General features: G+C 43.1%; 1 protein-coding gene across 1 annotated transcript in view; it reads right to left on the bottom strand.

Annotated features, from left to right (window-relative positions):
• nbeaa (neurobeachin a) overlaps positions 1-18,598 on the bottom strand; it is a 1,211,357-nt gene that overhangs the window by 554,827 nt on the left and 637,932 nt on the right. The window contains exons 35-36 of the mRNA XM_070892347.1: positions 11,450-11,514; positions 9,248-9,356 (exon numbers count right to left, since the gene is read on the bottom strand). Of these exons, the coding sequence (XP_070748448.1) occupies positions 9,248-9,356; positions 11,450-11,514 (174 nt within the window). The remainder of the gene's footprint in view (positions 1-9,247; positions 9,357-11,449; positions 11,515-18,598) is intronic.

Genomic DNA, 18,598 nt, shown 5'->3' with positions numbered 1-18,598 from the left:
ATACGCTGACTTAGCAAAAATCACAGTTGGCCAAACTTGCTTAAATGGCCAGAATTAACGCTGGTGTCAGGTTACGCTCCCAAAAGGGGAAAAAAATCGTAGCCGAAAAAAATCATACCTACGTGAATTATGCTGGTGCAGAAACTTTGGGGAAACTTGGAGATTTTAAATTTGCGCCAAAAAAACGGCGTAGATAATTGGGACAATTGAACCCTATGTAATTTTTTGTAATACTAATTCAGCATTCAACTAGGCTGGAGTTTAATATTTTGATATTTCAAATAACAGTGTTGATATTTGATATCTCCAAGATAAGAGGAGACTAACTGATGTCCTGTTTCTGACTGCTCCATTTTTATCAGGGCGAAGGAGCAGTGAGAGATCGGGGCCCAGGAGCGTCGTGATCGGGGCCCAGGAGAGGCGAGGGTTCGGGGCCCAGAAGAGGCAAGAGCCCAGTGGCAGCACGGACCAGCCCACACTGCGATCTATGGACATTAGGAGCATGTGTGCGCACTAGGTCCGTGCAGCAGAGCTTGGTCTCCAGTCGTCTTGGTTAACCCTTGCCACTGGATCAAGACCTAGCTCTGTCAAGCCCGTGTAGTGGCTGGTGTGCAACAGCCACCCCATGTTAAAAGAATCCATGCACAGGCATCTTCCACCCTTTAGTATGTAGTTCGGGACCTAGATTGTCAGGTCCCTCATTGAAACATCTGTGAACTCATCCCTTTTTAGTGTGGAAGCAAGTCATCCTCGATAAGAGGGAGTGCCTAATACTACTACTGATGTACAGAGCACTGAAGTAACAATGAAGGCATGCTGGGAGCTGCATGCAAGTATTGCTTGTTTAAACAGGTTCTCACAGCATTTTCAAATCACATGTACCTCTTTATAGAAGGAAAATATTATTGGTGAAAAGCAGAAGAATTTAAATTTTGGTATGTTTTGCCCTTTATTTATCCCATACAGTTATACTGGATATTTGTGCTCTGTCCTGTTTTCCACAGAAGAGCAGTTCACATGACAGATTCCTTCTCGCAATGAAAAACAAAATTTGCACCCAACCCCAACCAAACAAAAAAAACTTGGCAGTACAGGTTTGACACGCCTTTCCCATGCAAATCAGGACAGAAGTCACTTTTTTGTTTATTTTGACCTATTGCATTTAATAGTATTCCACTGAGAGGAGGACACCTGGGGGTCAAAATTGCCCCTCTCCTTCAGGCCTGTTATCATCGTAAATCGGCAGTCACGCTGCGGAGCATAGTGGCCGCCAACTTTTCGTGGAATGGTTGCAGCTAGCCCAATTGCCCTCCCGAGTTTTCCCGGCAGTGCACCGATCCCACCCCACCCTTCTGCTCCACTGCTGCCAATCCGTCTTAAGCGCATCATCACTGTGCGCATTGCCAATCTAACCCCCCCCCCCCCCCCCCGCCGATGGCAACATTCCCCTCCGAAAATCTTTGGCCCGCCCAGCGGTGCCAAAACAGGGGTTTCCCCGGTGGTCCAATGAGACTGTGGCCGCCTTCAGCAGTGGTGCGGCTTCCTGCCATGTTTTTTTTGTCGGCCGACTGCCATGTTAGCCCGACAATTATGCCCCGAGGTTCAGCCAGGCCGCCAACAGGCAGCCTGGCACCCCCTCCCTGGTAGCTCAGTGGCCCGAAGTTTAAAAATTGCAGAGGCTTTCCCCTTTAAGTGAAGGGGAGAGCCATGGTGACGTGGCGCCATGATGACGTCATCGCAGTGGTGACTCCGCTCCGCACCCAATTTCCGCCCCTCAGTTGCTGTCACCACCGTGTTTCTACCCCCCAGGTATTATCACTACCCTCATTATGATCGAGTTCCGGATGCATGGAAAAAAAGACCCAAATGTCGCGCAAGAATCGACCTGAACCGTCGAAATGGGATGGGAACGCCCCAATTTCAGGCAATGGGCAATTTCTACCCCCTAGATTTGATTCAGAGATTCCAAAGACAAAACTAATGAATATGGTACAAACGTTTCCAGCTGGGGGCGGTGGATATGGACTCATAAAAGAGTGGAACATGTACAGATTATTGCCCTTAAAAAGCTGTTGCAATAAAGTTACTGTAGCCTTCTGCTACTACCGACACCAGCAAATTCATGTTTGAGAAGACACTGGGGGCGAAATTTGGTAACGTGAGAAAAAGAGCACGGGGATCACGATGTGCGATTAATCCACGTCCATTCAATGTAATGCAGGCAGCATGCCAGCTTTGTGCCGTCTGCTCATTTACATGATTGCTGCTTGCAGCCAGAACCAACCTTGCTGTTGATTGGCTGTGCATATCAGTAGGGGACCCAAAATCGTGAGCACCTAGCACCACTTAAAGCTAGCCTGCACTGCTTAAAGCAAGTCTGCACCTCTTAAAGGAGGTGCATTACGGCTAGAGCAGGTGCTGGATGTCATTCTAAAACTGATTACCATGTAGGAAACACTCAATAATGGCATAAGGAGGCCTTGGTGGAGGGGTGGAAAGGAGAGATGTACTGTATTCACAGGGGACCAGGAGACCCTCCAGACAAATGCTCAGAAGGCAGTGGGAGCAGATAGCTATGTCGGTCAATGTCAGGAGTCAAGCCCTGAGGACCTGGATGCAGTGCCGCAAAAAGTACAATGACCTCACACGAGTGGTCAAGGTCAGTGAATGCGTCTTCAAATGCCATATCCCACCAACTGCAACACTAGCCTCAGCAACTGCTCAATGCACCAAACCCCCATTACTCATCTGCCAACAATCTCCATCAGGATTCACACCTTACAATCACAGCTTCACCTCATCCTCCCACACATAGCTCTGCTGCAAGCCTCACACCCATATCACACTGCTTGCACAAACTGCCAACTATTCCACTCTGACAGCCACATCAGCCAAGCAGATTACACAACACTCACTGACACACTTCCCTCTCTCTTACAGGAGAAGGTGGCGCACAACCGGAGAAAGCAGGAGCAAACCAGCAGGGGACAGGTGCACCTGCATATCCTTACCCCCATGGAGTAGATTGTGCTGGTCATTATTGGAACGGGTATTGCTGAGGCCATGGCCAGCGGCAGGGCTGAAACCATAGAAGATGACGGTATCCTCATACACAATTCTCCTTCTTACATCCCACTTTCCCCTCATTCCACAATCTCTTCTGATTTACAAGCTGTGGATGGTGTAAGCATGCACCTCTTAGCTTTCCCACCTCTCCTCAGCGCAACCGTACCCTTGGGCCTTTCTCCTTTCATATGCCCAAGAACTGCAACCTGGCCAGGCAGTGGTGGAAGAGCAAGGAGACAGTGATGATGAAGAAACACTGTCACTCGATTTCACACTCGCAGCCACCAGCTCATATACTGATACTGTGCATAATTTAGAGAATAGTATAGAGGTGAGATCTGCATGTGGTGAGACACTGGGCATGAGTGGCCTGCAGCCAGGGCAGGAGGTAGCTCATCAGTGGGAGTGGCCACACACGAGTTCTGCTGCAGTGAACTCAGATGAGCACTTCGATGAGACCGATTGCAGAAGAAGGCTGATGGGAATGTTTGCTCGTACTGTTGGGGAGGAGTTAAACTAATATGGCAGGGGGATGGAAACCTATGCAGGGAGACGGAGAGAAGTAGAATGGGGACAGAAGCAAAAGATAGAAAGAAGAAAAGTAAAAGTGGAGGGCAGAGAAACCCAAGGCAAAAAGCAAAAAGGGCCAAATTACAGCAAAATTCTAAAGGGGCAAAGTGTGTTAAAAAGACAAGCCTGAAGGCTCTGTGCCTCAATGCGAGGAGTATTCGTAATAAGGTGGACGAATTAACTGCGCAGATACCAGTTAACAGATATGATGTAATTGGCATCACGGAGACATGGCTCCAGGGTGATCAAGGCTGGGAACTCAACATCCAGGGGTATTCAACATTTAGGAAGGATAGACAGAAAGGAAAAGGAGTTGGAGTGGCGTTGATGGTTAAAGAGGAAATTAATGCAATAGTAAGGAAGGACATTAGCTTGGATGATGTGGAATCGGTATGGGTGGAGCTGCGGAATACCAAAGGGCAGAAAACGCTTGTGGGAGTTGTGTACAGACCACCAAACAGTAGTAGTGAGGTTGGGGACAGCATCAAACAAGAAATAAGGGATGTGTGCAATAAAGGTACAGCAGTTATCATGGGCGACTTTAATCTACATATTGATTGGGCTAACCAAACTGGTAGCAATGCGGTGGAGGAGGATTTCCTGGAGGGTATTAGGGATGATTTTCTAGACCAATGTCGAGGAACCAACTAGAGGACTGGCCATCCTAGACTGGGTGATGTGTAATGAGAAAGGAGCAATCTTGTTGTGCGAGGCCCTTTGGGGAAGAGTGACCATAATATGGTAGAATTCTTTATTAAGATGGAGAGTGACACAGTTAATTCAGAGACTAGGGTCCTGAACGTAAGGAAAGTAACTTCGATGGTATGAGACGTGAATTGGGTAGAATAGACTGGCGAATGATACTTAAAGGGTTGACGGTGGATAGGCAATGGCAAACATTTAAAGATCAAATGGATGAACCTCAGCAATTGTACATCCCTGTCTGGAATAAAAATAAAACGGGAAGGTGGCTCAACCGTGGCTAACAAGGGAAATTAAGGATAGTGTTAAATCCAAGGAAGAGGCATATAAATTGGCCAGAAAAAGCAGCAAACCTGAGGCCTGGGAGAATTTTGTAATACAGCAGAGGAGGGCAAAGGGTTTAATTAGAAGGGGGAAAATAAGAGGACGAAAGGAAGCTTGCTGGGAACATAAAAATTGACTGCAAAAGCTTCTATATATATGTGGAAAAAAAAAGATGAGTGAAAACAAACGTAGGTCCTTTGCAGACAGATTCAAATGAATTTATAATGAGAAACAAAGAAATGACGGACCAGTTAAACAAATACTTCGGTTCTGACTTCACGACGGAAGACACAAATAACCTTCCAGAAATACTAAGGGACCGAGGGTCTAGTGAGAAAGAGGAACTGAAGGAAATCCTTATTAGGCGGTAAATGGTGTTCGTGAAATTGATGGGATTGAAGGCCGATAAATCCCCGGGGCCTGATAGTCTGCATCCCAGAGTACTTAAGGAAGTAGCCCTAGAAATAGTGGATGCATTGGTGATCATTTTCCAACAGTCTATCGACTCTGGATCGGTTCCTATGGACTGGAGAGTAGCTAATGTAACACCACTTTTTAAGAAAGGAGGGAGAGAAAACGGATATTTATAGACCGGTTAGCCTGACATCAGTTGTGGGGAAAATGTTGGAATCAATTATTCAAGATGAAATAGCAGCACATTTGGAAAGCAGTGACAGGATCGGCACAAGTCAGCATGGATTTATGAAAGGGAAATCATGCTTGATAAATCTTCTAGAATTTTTTGAGGATGTAACTGGTAGAGTGGACAAGGGAGAACCAGTGGATGTGGTGTATTTGGACTTTCAAAAGGCCTTTGACAAGGTCCCACACAAGAGATTGGTGTGCAAAATTAAAGCACATGGTATTGGGGGTAATGTTCTGACGTGGATAGAGAACTGGTTGGCAGACAGGAAGCAGAGAGTCGGGATAAACGGGTCCTTTTCAGAATGGCAGGCAGTGACTAGTGGGGTACCGCAGGGCTCAGTGCTGGGACCCCAACTATTTACAATATACATTAATGATTTGGATGAAGGAATTGAGTGTAATATCTCCAGATGACACTAAGTTGGGTGTCACATTGTAGATGACTCTAAGCTGGGTGGCAGTGTGAGCTGTGAGGAGGACGCTAAAAGGCTGCAGGGTGACTTGGTGAGTGGGCAAACGCGTGGCAGATGCAGTATAATGTAGATAAATGTGAGGTTATCCACTTTGGTGGCAAAAACACGAAGGCAGAATATTATCTGAATGGCGGCAGATAAGGAAAAGGGGAGGTGTAGCGACACTTGGGTGTCATGGTACATCAGTCATTGAAAGTTGGCATGCAGATTCAGCAGGCGGTGAAGGCGGCAAATGGTATGTTGGCCGTCATAGCTAGGGGATTTGAGTATAGGAGCAGCGAGGTCTTACTGCAGTTGTACAGGGCCTTAGTGAGGCCTCACCTGGAATATTGTGTTCAGTTTTGGTCTCCTAATCTGAGGAAGTACGTTCTTGCTATTGAGGAAGTGCAGCGAAGGTTCACCAGACTAATTCCCGGGATGGCAGGACTGACATATGAGGAGAGACTGGATCGATTGGGCCTGTATTCACTGGAGTTTAGAAGGATGAGAGGGGATCTCATAGAAACATATAAAATTCTGACGGGACTGGACAGGTTAGATGCAGGAAGAATATTCCCGATGTTGGGGAAGTCCAGAACCAGGGTACATAGTCTAAGAATAAGGGGTAGGCCATTTAGGACTGAGATGAGGAGAAACTTCTTCACTCAGAGAGTTGTTAACCTGTGGAATTCCCTACCACAGAGAGTTGTTGATGCCAGTTCATTGTATATATTCAAGGGGGAGTTAGATGTGGCCCTTACAGCTAAAGGAATCAAGGGGTATGGAGAGAAAGCAGGAAAGGGGTACTGAGGTGAATGATCAGCCATGATCTTATTGAATGATGGTGCAGGCTCGAAGAGCCGAATGGCCTACTCCTGCACCTTGTTTCTATGTATCTATGAAATGCTTGGTGCATTGGCAGACCTGCAAAAGAACCTGCGTGCTATGTCAAGGAGCATGGAAGAGTCCGGCACCAACTTAGCATAGGACTTTGCATAGAGCTTGGAACACATCCTTTGCAGCGTCCTGATGGCTGATGCACAAGCAGAAGCCACCCAACATCTGGGTGCTGCAGTGGAAGCTCAGACTTCTGTCATGCAAGCTCAGCTTGCTGCCATACAAGCGCATACAGCGGAGGGAATGGAATCCATTTTGATTCCAATACATGTCAGAGGTGACATGTTGCACCCGCAAAGCAATGTGTGTGCAGTCAGTGGCCCCCTGCAATCCTAGTGAAGCTGCGCACTCGCTCTGCCTACTGCTATCTGGCAAGAGGGAATGAAATGTAGTCAGCTCTCTTTGAATAGAGAGCCTCAGTGACCTCCCTTATGCAGCAATCGGCAGCAAACTGTGAGATGTTGCAATTATCTCCAGTTCCAGCCTAGAAAAAGCCTGACACATAAAAAGTTAATTGCCACGGTCATCTTCACAGCCACTGGCAATGCGGTCCTTGCCCTGCTCTGAGGTTGCAGTTGTGGCTGCAGCACCTAGCAGATTTCAGTGAGGACGTCCAGTGAGGAGGTTCAGGTAGGAGAATTGCTCCCTGAACTCCCTGGGCAGATGTGGCCTCCTGCTGAGAGCCCTCTTCCCTTCCCTCCTCCAGTAGCTTGTCCTGCTCTACATGCCCTCTGTTCATTCTCCAAGTCATGGTGTATTCCAAGGGGAACTCCTACTAGTGGGTCTATGTCTGTCAGCAAGTGGTTTGCACAAATGCTTTGAAGTCAGGAAGAAATCCTTCAGCACCTGCCACACCACTCCATGGAGACTTTGTGCAACTTGAAACGACAATGGGAAGCACCAAACACTTGTAGATTCGTACCAACAGCCTGAAGAAATCAACCAGCAGCTAACCTGTAATTAATTGATGATCCCTTTAAATAGTGCTGTTGGGCGGGGGGGCAGGGTGCTTCCTGCTGCTAAACGTGTGTTTAGCTGTGCGAGATTAAAAGAGAGCGTTAGCTGGAGTGTTGAGCTCCAAAATGGCAGCACTGGGGTCAAGTCAGCGTTGCACACTGATTGACGACATGATCCACCTACTCTACACACTTCCGGCGGAAGATCACTGCGCTCATGTTAACGCCCTCAACAACATAGCGTCTGGCGCGATACACAGCAGAAGAGTGTGCCTGCACCGTGGACGGCATTTTGCATTTCTAAGAGCACTCGTAGCACCCAAAAAACGTGCCCTATGGATCTGAATTTTGCACCCATTGCAACTCCACATATGTTCTTAAAATGAAAACTGGGTACATTACTGCACCTCTTCTAGTACAACACATCTTATTACAACCAAAACAAAAGGAGTCCAATGGAAAAATTGGAAAGTTACAACCTTCCTGCCCTAACTTGTGTCTGATCTAAACACAGTAAATGCTGGAAACACTCAGCAAGTCAGGCAGCACCTGTGGAGAAAGAAATGTAAGATGAACTTTTACGGTCAATTACCTTTTATCAAAACCGTTCTAATGAAAGGTCATCAACCTGAAGTGTTAACCTTATGTTTTCTCACCACAGATTATGCCTGACCTGCTGACTGTTTCCAGCATTTTCTATTTTTATTTCAGATTTCCAGCATCTGAACTCTTTTGCATTTTGTCTTATCCAAAGTTCCTAGTTACCATAAAGGAAGGCACAGTTAGGTCAGTTATTTCTGCCTTATATATGTAATGCCTGAAGATATAGTTTACATGCAAGTATGAATCACTCCAAATGGATTCAGTATTATTAGCTTTTGTCAAAATTAGTTTTTGATTAGGCAAAGAAAAGGTATAAATGTTCCATTAAACTGACAGACGGCCACTCCAGACCCGCAATTTGAAATAAATTTAGCATATAATTTAATGCCGCGCAAATAACCATCTGCAGTTATCCAGGAAACGAGCTATGGCATCAGCAGTCAGTCACAAAATTTGTTTTGACTTTTGATTTAAAAGAGCAATTCACACAATGGGCAAATCGCTCCCTCACTCTTTTACATAATTTAGACTAACTCAATATTTGCTCCCGAAATGCCAACCTCTCGTGAGCTGATAGACACTAATAAGCACCAAAGATATTGGTATTGTGACTGCTTTTGGCTACCACTGCATACACAGAATGCTAAACAATTCATCAAAGCCAAAGGTATGTGAACTAATAAAATATAATAAAAGCTGTCACACCTTTGAAATGTTAAGATTATTTCTAGCCATTAATCGCAACATGTTTCATCTGACTTGTTTAAGATCCGTCAGGCACAGCCAATTGAACTGTCTGATAAAGGGGTTTATCAAAACCATAAAAGGTTTATAGATCTTTGTGAAGGGCAATGCTACACCACTCATACACTATTTTGACGAAAGTTTTTTAACAAGCTTTGAATTATTAAAATATATATATTTTTAAACTGCTACGTGTGCTAAAATAACATTAGTACCTTTAGTTTACAATTTTTGTGACGACTGATGAAGTAGAAAAACAGTTAAAAATGCTGACAGGAACCAGCTTACCTCAAATTCTGCATGCTTATGTACATCTTCTGCCCTCTGTCTGTTCAGAATGAACTCTGCCTCATTAGCCACTCTAACTATGTGGTCCTTCATGGCATGGCAAAGCAATCTTTATAAAAAAGGAGCAAGAGAATAAGTCTTCCCTTAGTATAATGTGTTTGACAAATGCTATTTTTTGTTTGATAAATAGATAGATATTCAGCACACTACTGCCTAAAGCTCAATTGCCTCCATACATACATTCATAAAAATCAGGCTATTGTTTACTACAATACAGATCAAACATATATTTGTTACAAAGTTATGGCAATTACTAGATAATAAATCTGAACAAAAACAAGACAACTCATTTGCTGAAAATGAAGTAGGTTTAATTCATAATTTCAAAATATTTTTTTTTAAGTTTTGAATAAAACAACTATTTAGTCGTCTTTTATTAGAGAATTTATATTTTCATGGCTAACGCTGTCCATTGTTTGAAACCAGCATTTTGTGACATAACAAACACCATTGTAAAAAGTAGAAAATGAAACTATTATTTTCAAATGCACAGGTAGATAATTGGAGTGACAGTACTGAAGTTTCATGTTCAGCCATGAACTCATTGAATGGCGGTGCAGGCTAGAAGGGCTGAATGGCCTGCTCCTGCACCTATTTTCTATGTTTCTATGTTTCTATGTTTACTTCTGGATAATTTATGAATAGCTAAAAAGACCTGATTAATTGCTAAAGACACCAAAATTTGTCAAATGTCACATAGTAGAAAACAGAGTTTCAATACACTAATTGTTTTCATTTCAAAAAAATCCAATTTGCTAATATGCACATGCATCATTTAATAAGTCCCTTTTTATTCCAACAACCTTTTACTAATCTCATTCCGACTTTATTTTGCGAAAAGCAGTTCTTACTGAGCAGAGATTATGTGTAATTTTACACATCATTAAATGTGCTTTGTTTTAATTATGAAGGTGCTTTTTTATTCCTGTAATGATCCTGTTTATAATTTCTGGCCATCCCACAAAGCACTTAAATCACAGCACATTCATCAACTGTTTATGCCCTGTTAATTGTAGACAACTGCACAATTACATTCTTAATCTATGACGAATAACTAGCATTTAGATGGTTTCTTGGTGGTTAGAATGATACGGTTTTTTTCATTCTATCTGAAAATTCTCCACTGTAACGACCATGTTGAAAATATGCATGCAATCAAATATTACTCAAGCAAGTCAGATTAAAACAGAAATCTTTGTGATATTAAATATAAAAAAGGATACATAGACCACTTGATCTATCAGTCATGTCCTAATGCATTTTGAAACATAGGAGACAAGAACAGTTGTGGTTCTTTGTCTCACTGCGATGTAACTTCAATAAGAGCTGATTGCTACACACATTTATGAACTCTATATTCTTCACAAATTTTTAATTTGTTCACTGAAGCTGCATTTAAAAAAATAGCTTTGTGCCACTGTCATGGATGCTTATTTTAGCAACAGATAATTTATTTATTTCCATACGATATGTTCAGACTTTTGCCCATTTCTCATGCCATTTATGTAGTAGCATCTTGAATCAAAAAAAATATATTCTAAGAAAAGACTTTTAAGTGAATGAAGAACTTAAATTCTGTGTGTGTTGTAGGTCACATCAGATCTACAACAATAGTAGTCAACAATTCTTAACCAACCCATATATTGGTTAAACCTATTAGCCATTGACTGCAGTACCCCGGACAGCACCTAGTGCCCAAGTGATGCTGCTTTAATGTGCTGAGAATGAAGTCTCTACTGTAAAATACATAACACATACTCCTGTAACAGATGGGGTAGCAGATGGGTTTACAGGCTAAGCTCCCTTTATCCTTCATATGAAACTTCCCTGCTGTTTCATCAGTTGTCCACAAACAAAATGAGAAAAACATCTTTATTGATTGTACAATTTTCAGTATTTTGTGGAAAATGATGTGTAAAATTTTATGTAGAAATAGTTGCTAGGATACTGTTAATAATGATGAGATTATTTTAAATTCAGAATAATTGAACTATTCACATGCTCAATGTATAGTTTCACCATAACAAAAATAGAACTATTCATTGGCAGATGGTTAAAAATAAAGTATATTGCCCCTTTAGAACACCATATGTCTTCCAGGGCTCCACATCACAGCTAAAGAACAGCATAAAGCTTGGTTACCTTCCTTCATTGATGAGTTCAATAAATGCTAATCCTGCATTCTTCTGAATAGAATTCTGCCATTCCTAGAAAAATAGACCAAAATACTATGTTACTTCAAAAAGGTTACTTGGAATGTTTATGTCAAACCTGTACCGGGTATAATCCTAAAAGTGTTTGATAAAGTCAGATCTGATATTTCTGAATTTCAAAATCTTTAGTTAATCAGAGGTTTCCAAAATAAATTTCTACCAGCTCCAGTTGACATCCTTATAACAAACATTTTTAAACTCCTGAATACTTAAGATTTAAATAGACTGCAGTTTACTGCCCCAGTTAAAATGAGGTTTTGCCATTTTCTTAAATGTTATAATTTGTATTCATACTTTTAGGTTTAACAACTCCATGTAGTGCTAAAGATGTGGACCCAAGATAGTGCAGGAAGAATTGGTGTTAAGCAGCACAAAACATTTGCAGTTGTTGTGTTACATTAAGCAGCAACATTAGCAATTGCAACAATAACTTGCACTTCAATGTTTAAAAAAAACGGGCAATAGGTGATCTGGACTTAGTGCGGGAAAGGATACGAACAGCAGAATTTTGGGAAGGAGAGGGAAGGAATCGGTGGAAAGAGTACGGAGTTTGTGGTGGGGCGCAAAACAATGATTTTGGTGTGCCAAACAATTAGCTGGAGGAAATTGAGGCTCAGACAAGACTTCATGTCGGACAGGCAGTCTTGATAATACAAAGGCAGTGCAGAGATCAGGCTATGATAAAATAGCTAACAGTTGATCCAAGCAAGAGCGCTCAGCTGGACAACAAAGGAAAGGCATTGTGGTCAACCATTCAAAGCCTGTAGAGAAGTTGAGAAGGATTGGAGGGATAATGGACCAAGTTACAGAGGATATCATTTGGTTACGGCCGTTTTGGCACTGTGGCAGTGGCCTGACTGAAATTATTTTAACATGGGAATTGCAGGAAAGATGGGCATAGATACGTGAGGTGACAATACCTGTAAGGACTTTGGAGAGAAAAGAGAAATCACAGATGGGGCAGCAGTTCGCAAGGCAGAACATAAGAGCATAACAATTAGGAGCAGGAGTAGGCTATTCGGCCCCTCGAGCCTGCTCTGCCATTCAATAAGATCATGGCTGATGATCTACCTCAACTCCACTTTTCAGCACTTTCCCCATATCCTTTGATTCCCTTAATATTCAAAAATCTATCGATCTCTGTCTTGAATATACTCAAAGACTAAGCCTCCACAGCCCTTGGGGTAGAGAATTCCAAAGATTCACCACCCTCTGAGTGAAGAAGTTTCTCATCTCAGTCCCAAATGGGCAACCCCTTATTCTGAGACTGTGACCTCTGGTTCTAGACTCCCTCACCCAGAGGAAACATCCTCCCTGCATCTATCTTGTCAAGCCCTGTAAGAATTTTGTATGTTTCAATGAGATCACCTCTCATTCTTTTAAACTCCAGAGAATATAAGCCTAATCTACTTAATCTCTCCTCATGGGACAATCCCTCCCATCCCAGGAATCAGTCTGGTGAACCTTCGTTGCACTCCCTCTATGGCAAGTATATCCTTTCTTAGGTAAGGAGACCAAAACTGCACACAATACTCCAGCTACGGTCTCACCAGGGCCCGATATAATGGCGATAAGATGTCTTTACTCTTATACTCAAATCCTCTTGTAATAAAGGCCAACATACCATTTTTGCTTTCTTAATTGCTTGCTGTACCTGCATGTTAACTTTCAGTGATTTGTGTACAAAGACACCAAGGTCCCTCTGAACACGAACATTTCCCAATTTTTCACCATTTAAAAGATATTCGGTTTTTCTATTTGTCCTACCAAAGTGGATAACTTCACATTTCTCCACATTATATTCCATTTGCCATGTTCTTTCCCATTCACTTGGCCTGCCTATATCCCCTTGAAGCCTCTTTGCAACCTCCTCACAACTTACATTCGCACACAGCTTTGTATCATCAGCAAAGTTGGATATACAGGTACATAGAAACACAGAAGGAGGCCATTTTGGCCCATCATGTCCATGCCGGCCGACAAATAGCCGCACGGCCCTTGGTTAGCAGTCCTGAAGGTTACATATAAACCTATGAACAATGACGGAAAGGTAAAGAGCACCCAGCCCAACCAGTCCGTCTCTCACAACTGCGACACACCTTATACTGAAACATATTACACTCCACCCCAACCGGAGCCAAGTGATCTCCTGGGAGAGGCAAAAACCAGATAAAAACCCAGGCCAATTCAGGGAGAAAAAAATCTGGGAAAATTCCTCTCTGACCCATCCAGGCGATCGAAACTAGTCCAGGAGATCACGCTGGCTGTATTCTATTCCCTGCAGTGCTTACCATTAATACTGCGTCGGCCAACAAAAGGTCAACCAGTCTAATCCCAATTACCAGCTCTAGGTCCGTAACCCTGCAGGTTACAGTACTTTAAGTGCACATCCAACCATCTCTTAAAAGTGGTGAGGATTTCTGCATCCAGCACTCTTCCAGGCAGCAAGTTCCAGACCCCCACAACCCTCTGCATGAAGCAGCCTCCCCTCAAATCTTCTACCAACACCTTAAAACTATGCCCCCTCGTAATAGACCTCTCCACCAATGGAAATAGGCCCTTACTATCCACTATGTCCAGGCCTCTCAATATTTTGTACACCTCAATGAGGTCTCCTCTCAACTTCCTCTGTTCCAATGAGAACAAACCCAGCCTAGTCTGTCCTCATAATTAAGATACTCCATTCCAGGCAGCATCCTAGTAAATCTCCTCTGCACTCTCTCTGCAATCATGTCCTTCCTATAATACGGTGACCAGAACTGCACGCAGTACTCCAGCTGTGGCCTAACCAAAGTATTATACAATTTAAGCATAACCTCCCTGCTCTTTTCTTCTATGCCTCAGCCAATAAAGGCAAGCGTTCCATATGCCTTCTTAACCACCTTATCCACCTGGCCTGCTACTTTCAGGGATCTGTGGACAAGCACTCCTTTTGTTCATCTACATTATTAAGTGGCCTACCGCTTAATGTGTATACCCTTTCCTTATTAGCCCTCCCAAAGTGCATCACCTCACACTTCTCTGAATTAAATTCCATTTGCCACTGCTCTGCCCACCTGACAGCAGATTGATATCCTCCTGCAGCCCATGACTTTCTTCTTCATTATCATCCACACAGCCAATTTTAGTGTCGTCTGCAAACTTCTTAATCATACTCCCTATATTCAAATCTAAATCGTTAATATATACCACAAAAAGCAAGGGACCCAGTACTGAGCCCTGCGGAACCCCACTGGAAACATCCTTCCAGTCACAAAAACATCCATCAACCATTACCCTTTGCTTCCTACCTCCAAGTCAATTTTGGATCCAACTTGTCACTTTGCCCTGGATCCCATGGGCTTAAACCTTCTTGATCAGTCTAACATGTGGGACCTTATCAAAAGCTTTGCTAAAGTCAATATATAATGCATCGTACGCACAACCCTCATCGATCCTCTTAGTTACCTCTTCAAAATTCAATCAGGTTAGTCAAACAAATTCCCTGAATAAATCCGTGCTGACTGTCCCTAATTAATCCCTGTCTTTCCAAATGTAGATTTATCCTGTCTTTCAGGATTTTTTCCAATAATTTTCCCACCACTGAGGTTAGGCTGACAGGCCTGTAATTACTCGGCCTATCTCATTCTCCCTTCTTAAACAAGGATACCACTTTAGCAGTCCTCCAATCCTCTGGCACCATGCCCAAATCCAAAGAGGACTGGAAAATGATGATCAAGGCCTCTGCCATTTCCTCTTTTACTTCGCTCAACAGACTGGGATGCATTTCATTCGGGCCTGGGGACTTATCTACTTTCAAAGCTGCTAAACCCCTTAATACTTCCTTTCTCACTATATTTATTTCATCCAAAAATCACACTCCTCCTCGATAGCAGTATCTGCATTGCCCCTTTCCTTTGTGAAAACAGATGCAAAGTATTCGTTAAGAACCTTACCACATCTTCCGCCCCCACACAAAGATTACCCTCATGGTCTTTAATAGGCCTTACCCTTTCTTTAGTTAACCTCTTACTCTTAATATATTTATAGAACATCTTAGGGTTTTCCTTAATTTTACTAGCCAAGAATTTCTCGTGCTCTCTCTTAGCATTCCTAATATCCTTTTTAATTGTGCCTCTTAACTTTCTATATTCCTGTAAAGATTCTATAGTATTTAGCCATTGGTATATAACATAAGCATCCCTTTTTTTCTTTATCCTCCCCTGTAAGTTCCTAGACACCTGGAGGGCTCTAGAATTATTATTCCCAACCTTTTTCTTTAAGGACACATGTTTGGCCTGCGCCTTCCGGATCTCCTCCTTGAATGCCTCCCACTGTTCTGATACTGATTTACCCAGAAGTAGCTGTTTCCAGTCCACTATGGTCAAATCACTCCTTAACTTAACAAAGTTAGCTTTTCCCCAATTCGGAACTTTTGTTCCAGGCCTATTCTTGACCTTATCCATAACCAACTTGACTCTGACTGAATTATGGTCGCTGGCACCTAAGTGCTCTCCCACTAATACCCCTTCAATCTGCCCAGCTTCATTCCCCAAATCTAAATCCAGGACCCCCCCCTGAGTTGGGCTTGCTACATAGTGACTAAAAAAGTTCTCTTGAATGCATTTCAAGAATTCCACACCCTCTATACCCTTCACACTATATTTGTCCCAATCAATATTTGGATAGTTAAAATCCTCTACTATTACTACCCTATGGTTTTTGGATTTCACAGCAATTTGCCTACATATTTGCTCCTCTGTCTCCCTCCCACTGTTTAGAGGTCTATAATACACGCCCAGCAGTGTGATCGCCCTTTTAAAAAAAATTCTATCCATATGGCCTCATTTGATGATCCCCCTAACATATCATCCCTCCTCACCGCGATAATAGTTTCTTTAATCAGTACCGTGACACCCACCCCCCCTTTGTTACCCCCCTCTCTATCTTGTCTAAAAATCCGGTAATCAGGAATATTGATCTGCCAAATCTGCCCCTCTTTCAGCCATGTTTCTGTAATGGCTATAATGTTATACTCCCAAGTGCCTATCTGTGCTCTTAACTCATATGCCTTATTCGCGATACTCCTTGCATTTAAGTATATGCCATTTAACAGAGGAAGACCTCCTTGCTTACTGCTTACTAAGCCTTGTTTCCTCTGTCTAACAGATTCGCTTTCTAGATTCTTCCTATCCAATTTCTGCTTTACTTCCTTCCCTCTTGAATTTGTTCTCCGGTTCCCATCCCCCTGCCAAGCTAGTTTAAACTCTCCCCAACAACACTAGCAAAACTCCCCTTGAGGATATTTGTCCCAGCGCTGTGAGGTGCAACCCGCCCGGATAGTACAGGTCCCATCTCTTCCAGAAACGACCCCAATGCCTCAAGAATTTAAAGCCCTCCCTCCTGCACCAATTTTCCAGCCACATGTTCATCCTCTCTATCCTTCTATTCTTGTACAACGTCTAAAATCCAGAATCATTGGGACCGACTCCGTGCCTGTTTTTAGGTTTCGCCAGATTTCAGACAAGAAAATCCATAGTCTGAAATCCAGAATCCTCGGGACCGAATCCATGCCGGACTTCGGGTTTTGCCAGATTTCGGACATCGCCGGCCACCGATCCTCCGCTCCTCGTCGATTCACACCTGCTCCTCCGCTCGGTGATTCCCACCGCCCGCAGATCCCCGGCACTGCGCTTTTTACCGGTTTCCTCGTCCTTCGCTGCCCGATGTTGCCATCTTGGCCACTTCAAAAATGTCCGGTTTTTGGAATTTCGCATTCGGGATGTTGTACCTGTATTACATTTGGTCCCCTCATCCAAATCATTGATATAGATTGCGAATAGCTGGGGCCCAAGCACTGATCCTTACGTCACCCCACCTGAAAATGACCCCTTTTCCTATTCTGTATTTCCTGTCCGTTAACCAATTCTCAATCGTGCTAATCCCCCAATCTCATGAACCCTAATTTTATTTAGTAACCTCTTATGTGGCACCTTATCGAATGCCTTCTAGAAACATAGAAAATAGGAGTAGGCCAATCGGCCCTTCGAGTCTGCAAACCCATTCAATATGATCATGGCTGATCCTCTATCTCAACACCATATTCCTGCTTTTTCCCCACACCCCTTGATGCCTTTTGTTTCTAGAAATCTATCTATCTCCCTCTTAAATATATTCATTGAATTGGCCTCCACAGCCTTCTGTGGTTGAGAATTCCACAGGTTCACCACCCTCTGAGTGAAAACATATTTCCTCATCTCAATCCTAAATTTTCTACCCCGTATCCTGAGACTGTGACCCTTTGTTCTAGACTTCCCAGCCAGGGGTAACATCCTCCCTGCATGCATTCTATCCAACCCAGTCAGAATTTTATATGTTTCAATGAGATCCACTCTCATTCTTCTAAACTCTAGTGAATACAGGCCTAGTCGACCCAATCTCTCCTCATACGACAGCCCTGCCATCCCAGGAATAAGTCTGATGAACCTTCGCTGCAGTCCCTCTATGGCAAGTTTTGAACTCCAAATACACCACATCCACTGGTTCCCCCTTATCTCTTCTACTAGTTACAACCTCAAAAAACTCCAACAGATTTGTCAAACATGATTTCCCGTTCATAAATCCATGTTGACTCTGTCCAATCCTATTATTATTTTCTTAGTGCCCTATTGCCACGTCCTTAATAATAGATTCTAGTATTTTCCCTATGACTGATGTCAGGCTAACTGGTCTGTAGTTCCCCATTTTCTCTCTCCCTCCTTTCTTAAATAGTGGGGTTATATTAGCTACCTTCCAATCTGCGGGAACCGTTCTAGAATCTATGGAATTTTGGATGATGATAACCAATGCATTCACTATCTCTATAGCCACCTCTTTCAAAACCCCAAGATGTAGGCCATCAGGTCCAGGGGATTTATCGGCTTTCAGTCCCATTAATTTCTCCAGAACTATATTTTTATGAATACTAATTTTTTTCAGTTCCTCATTCTCGCAAGAGCCTTGGTTCTCCACTATTTCCGGGAGTTTTTTTGTGTCTTCTTCCGTGAAGAAACACACAAAGTATTTGTTTAATTTCTCTGGCATTTCCTTATTCCCCATT

The sequence above is a fragment of the Pristiophorus japonicus genome, chromosome 10 (genome assembly GCF_044704955.1).
Source record: "Pristiophorus japonicus isolate sPriJap1 chromosome 10, sPriJap1.hap1, whole genome shotgun sequence".
In the NCBI taxonomy this organism is placed as follows: Eukaryota; Metazoa; Chordata; class Chondrichthyes; family Pristiophoridae; genus Pristiophorus; species Pristiophorus japonicus.
The sequence above is the reverse complement of the archived record's forward strand: the minus strand, read 5'-3'. Positions and strand labels throughout refer to the sequence as shown.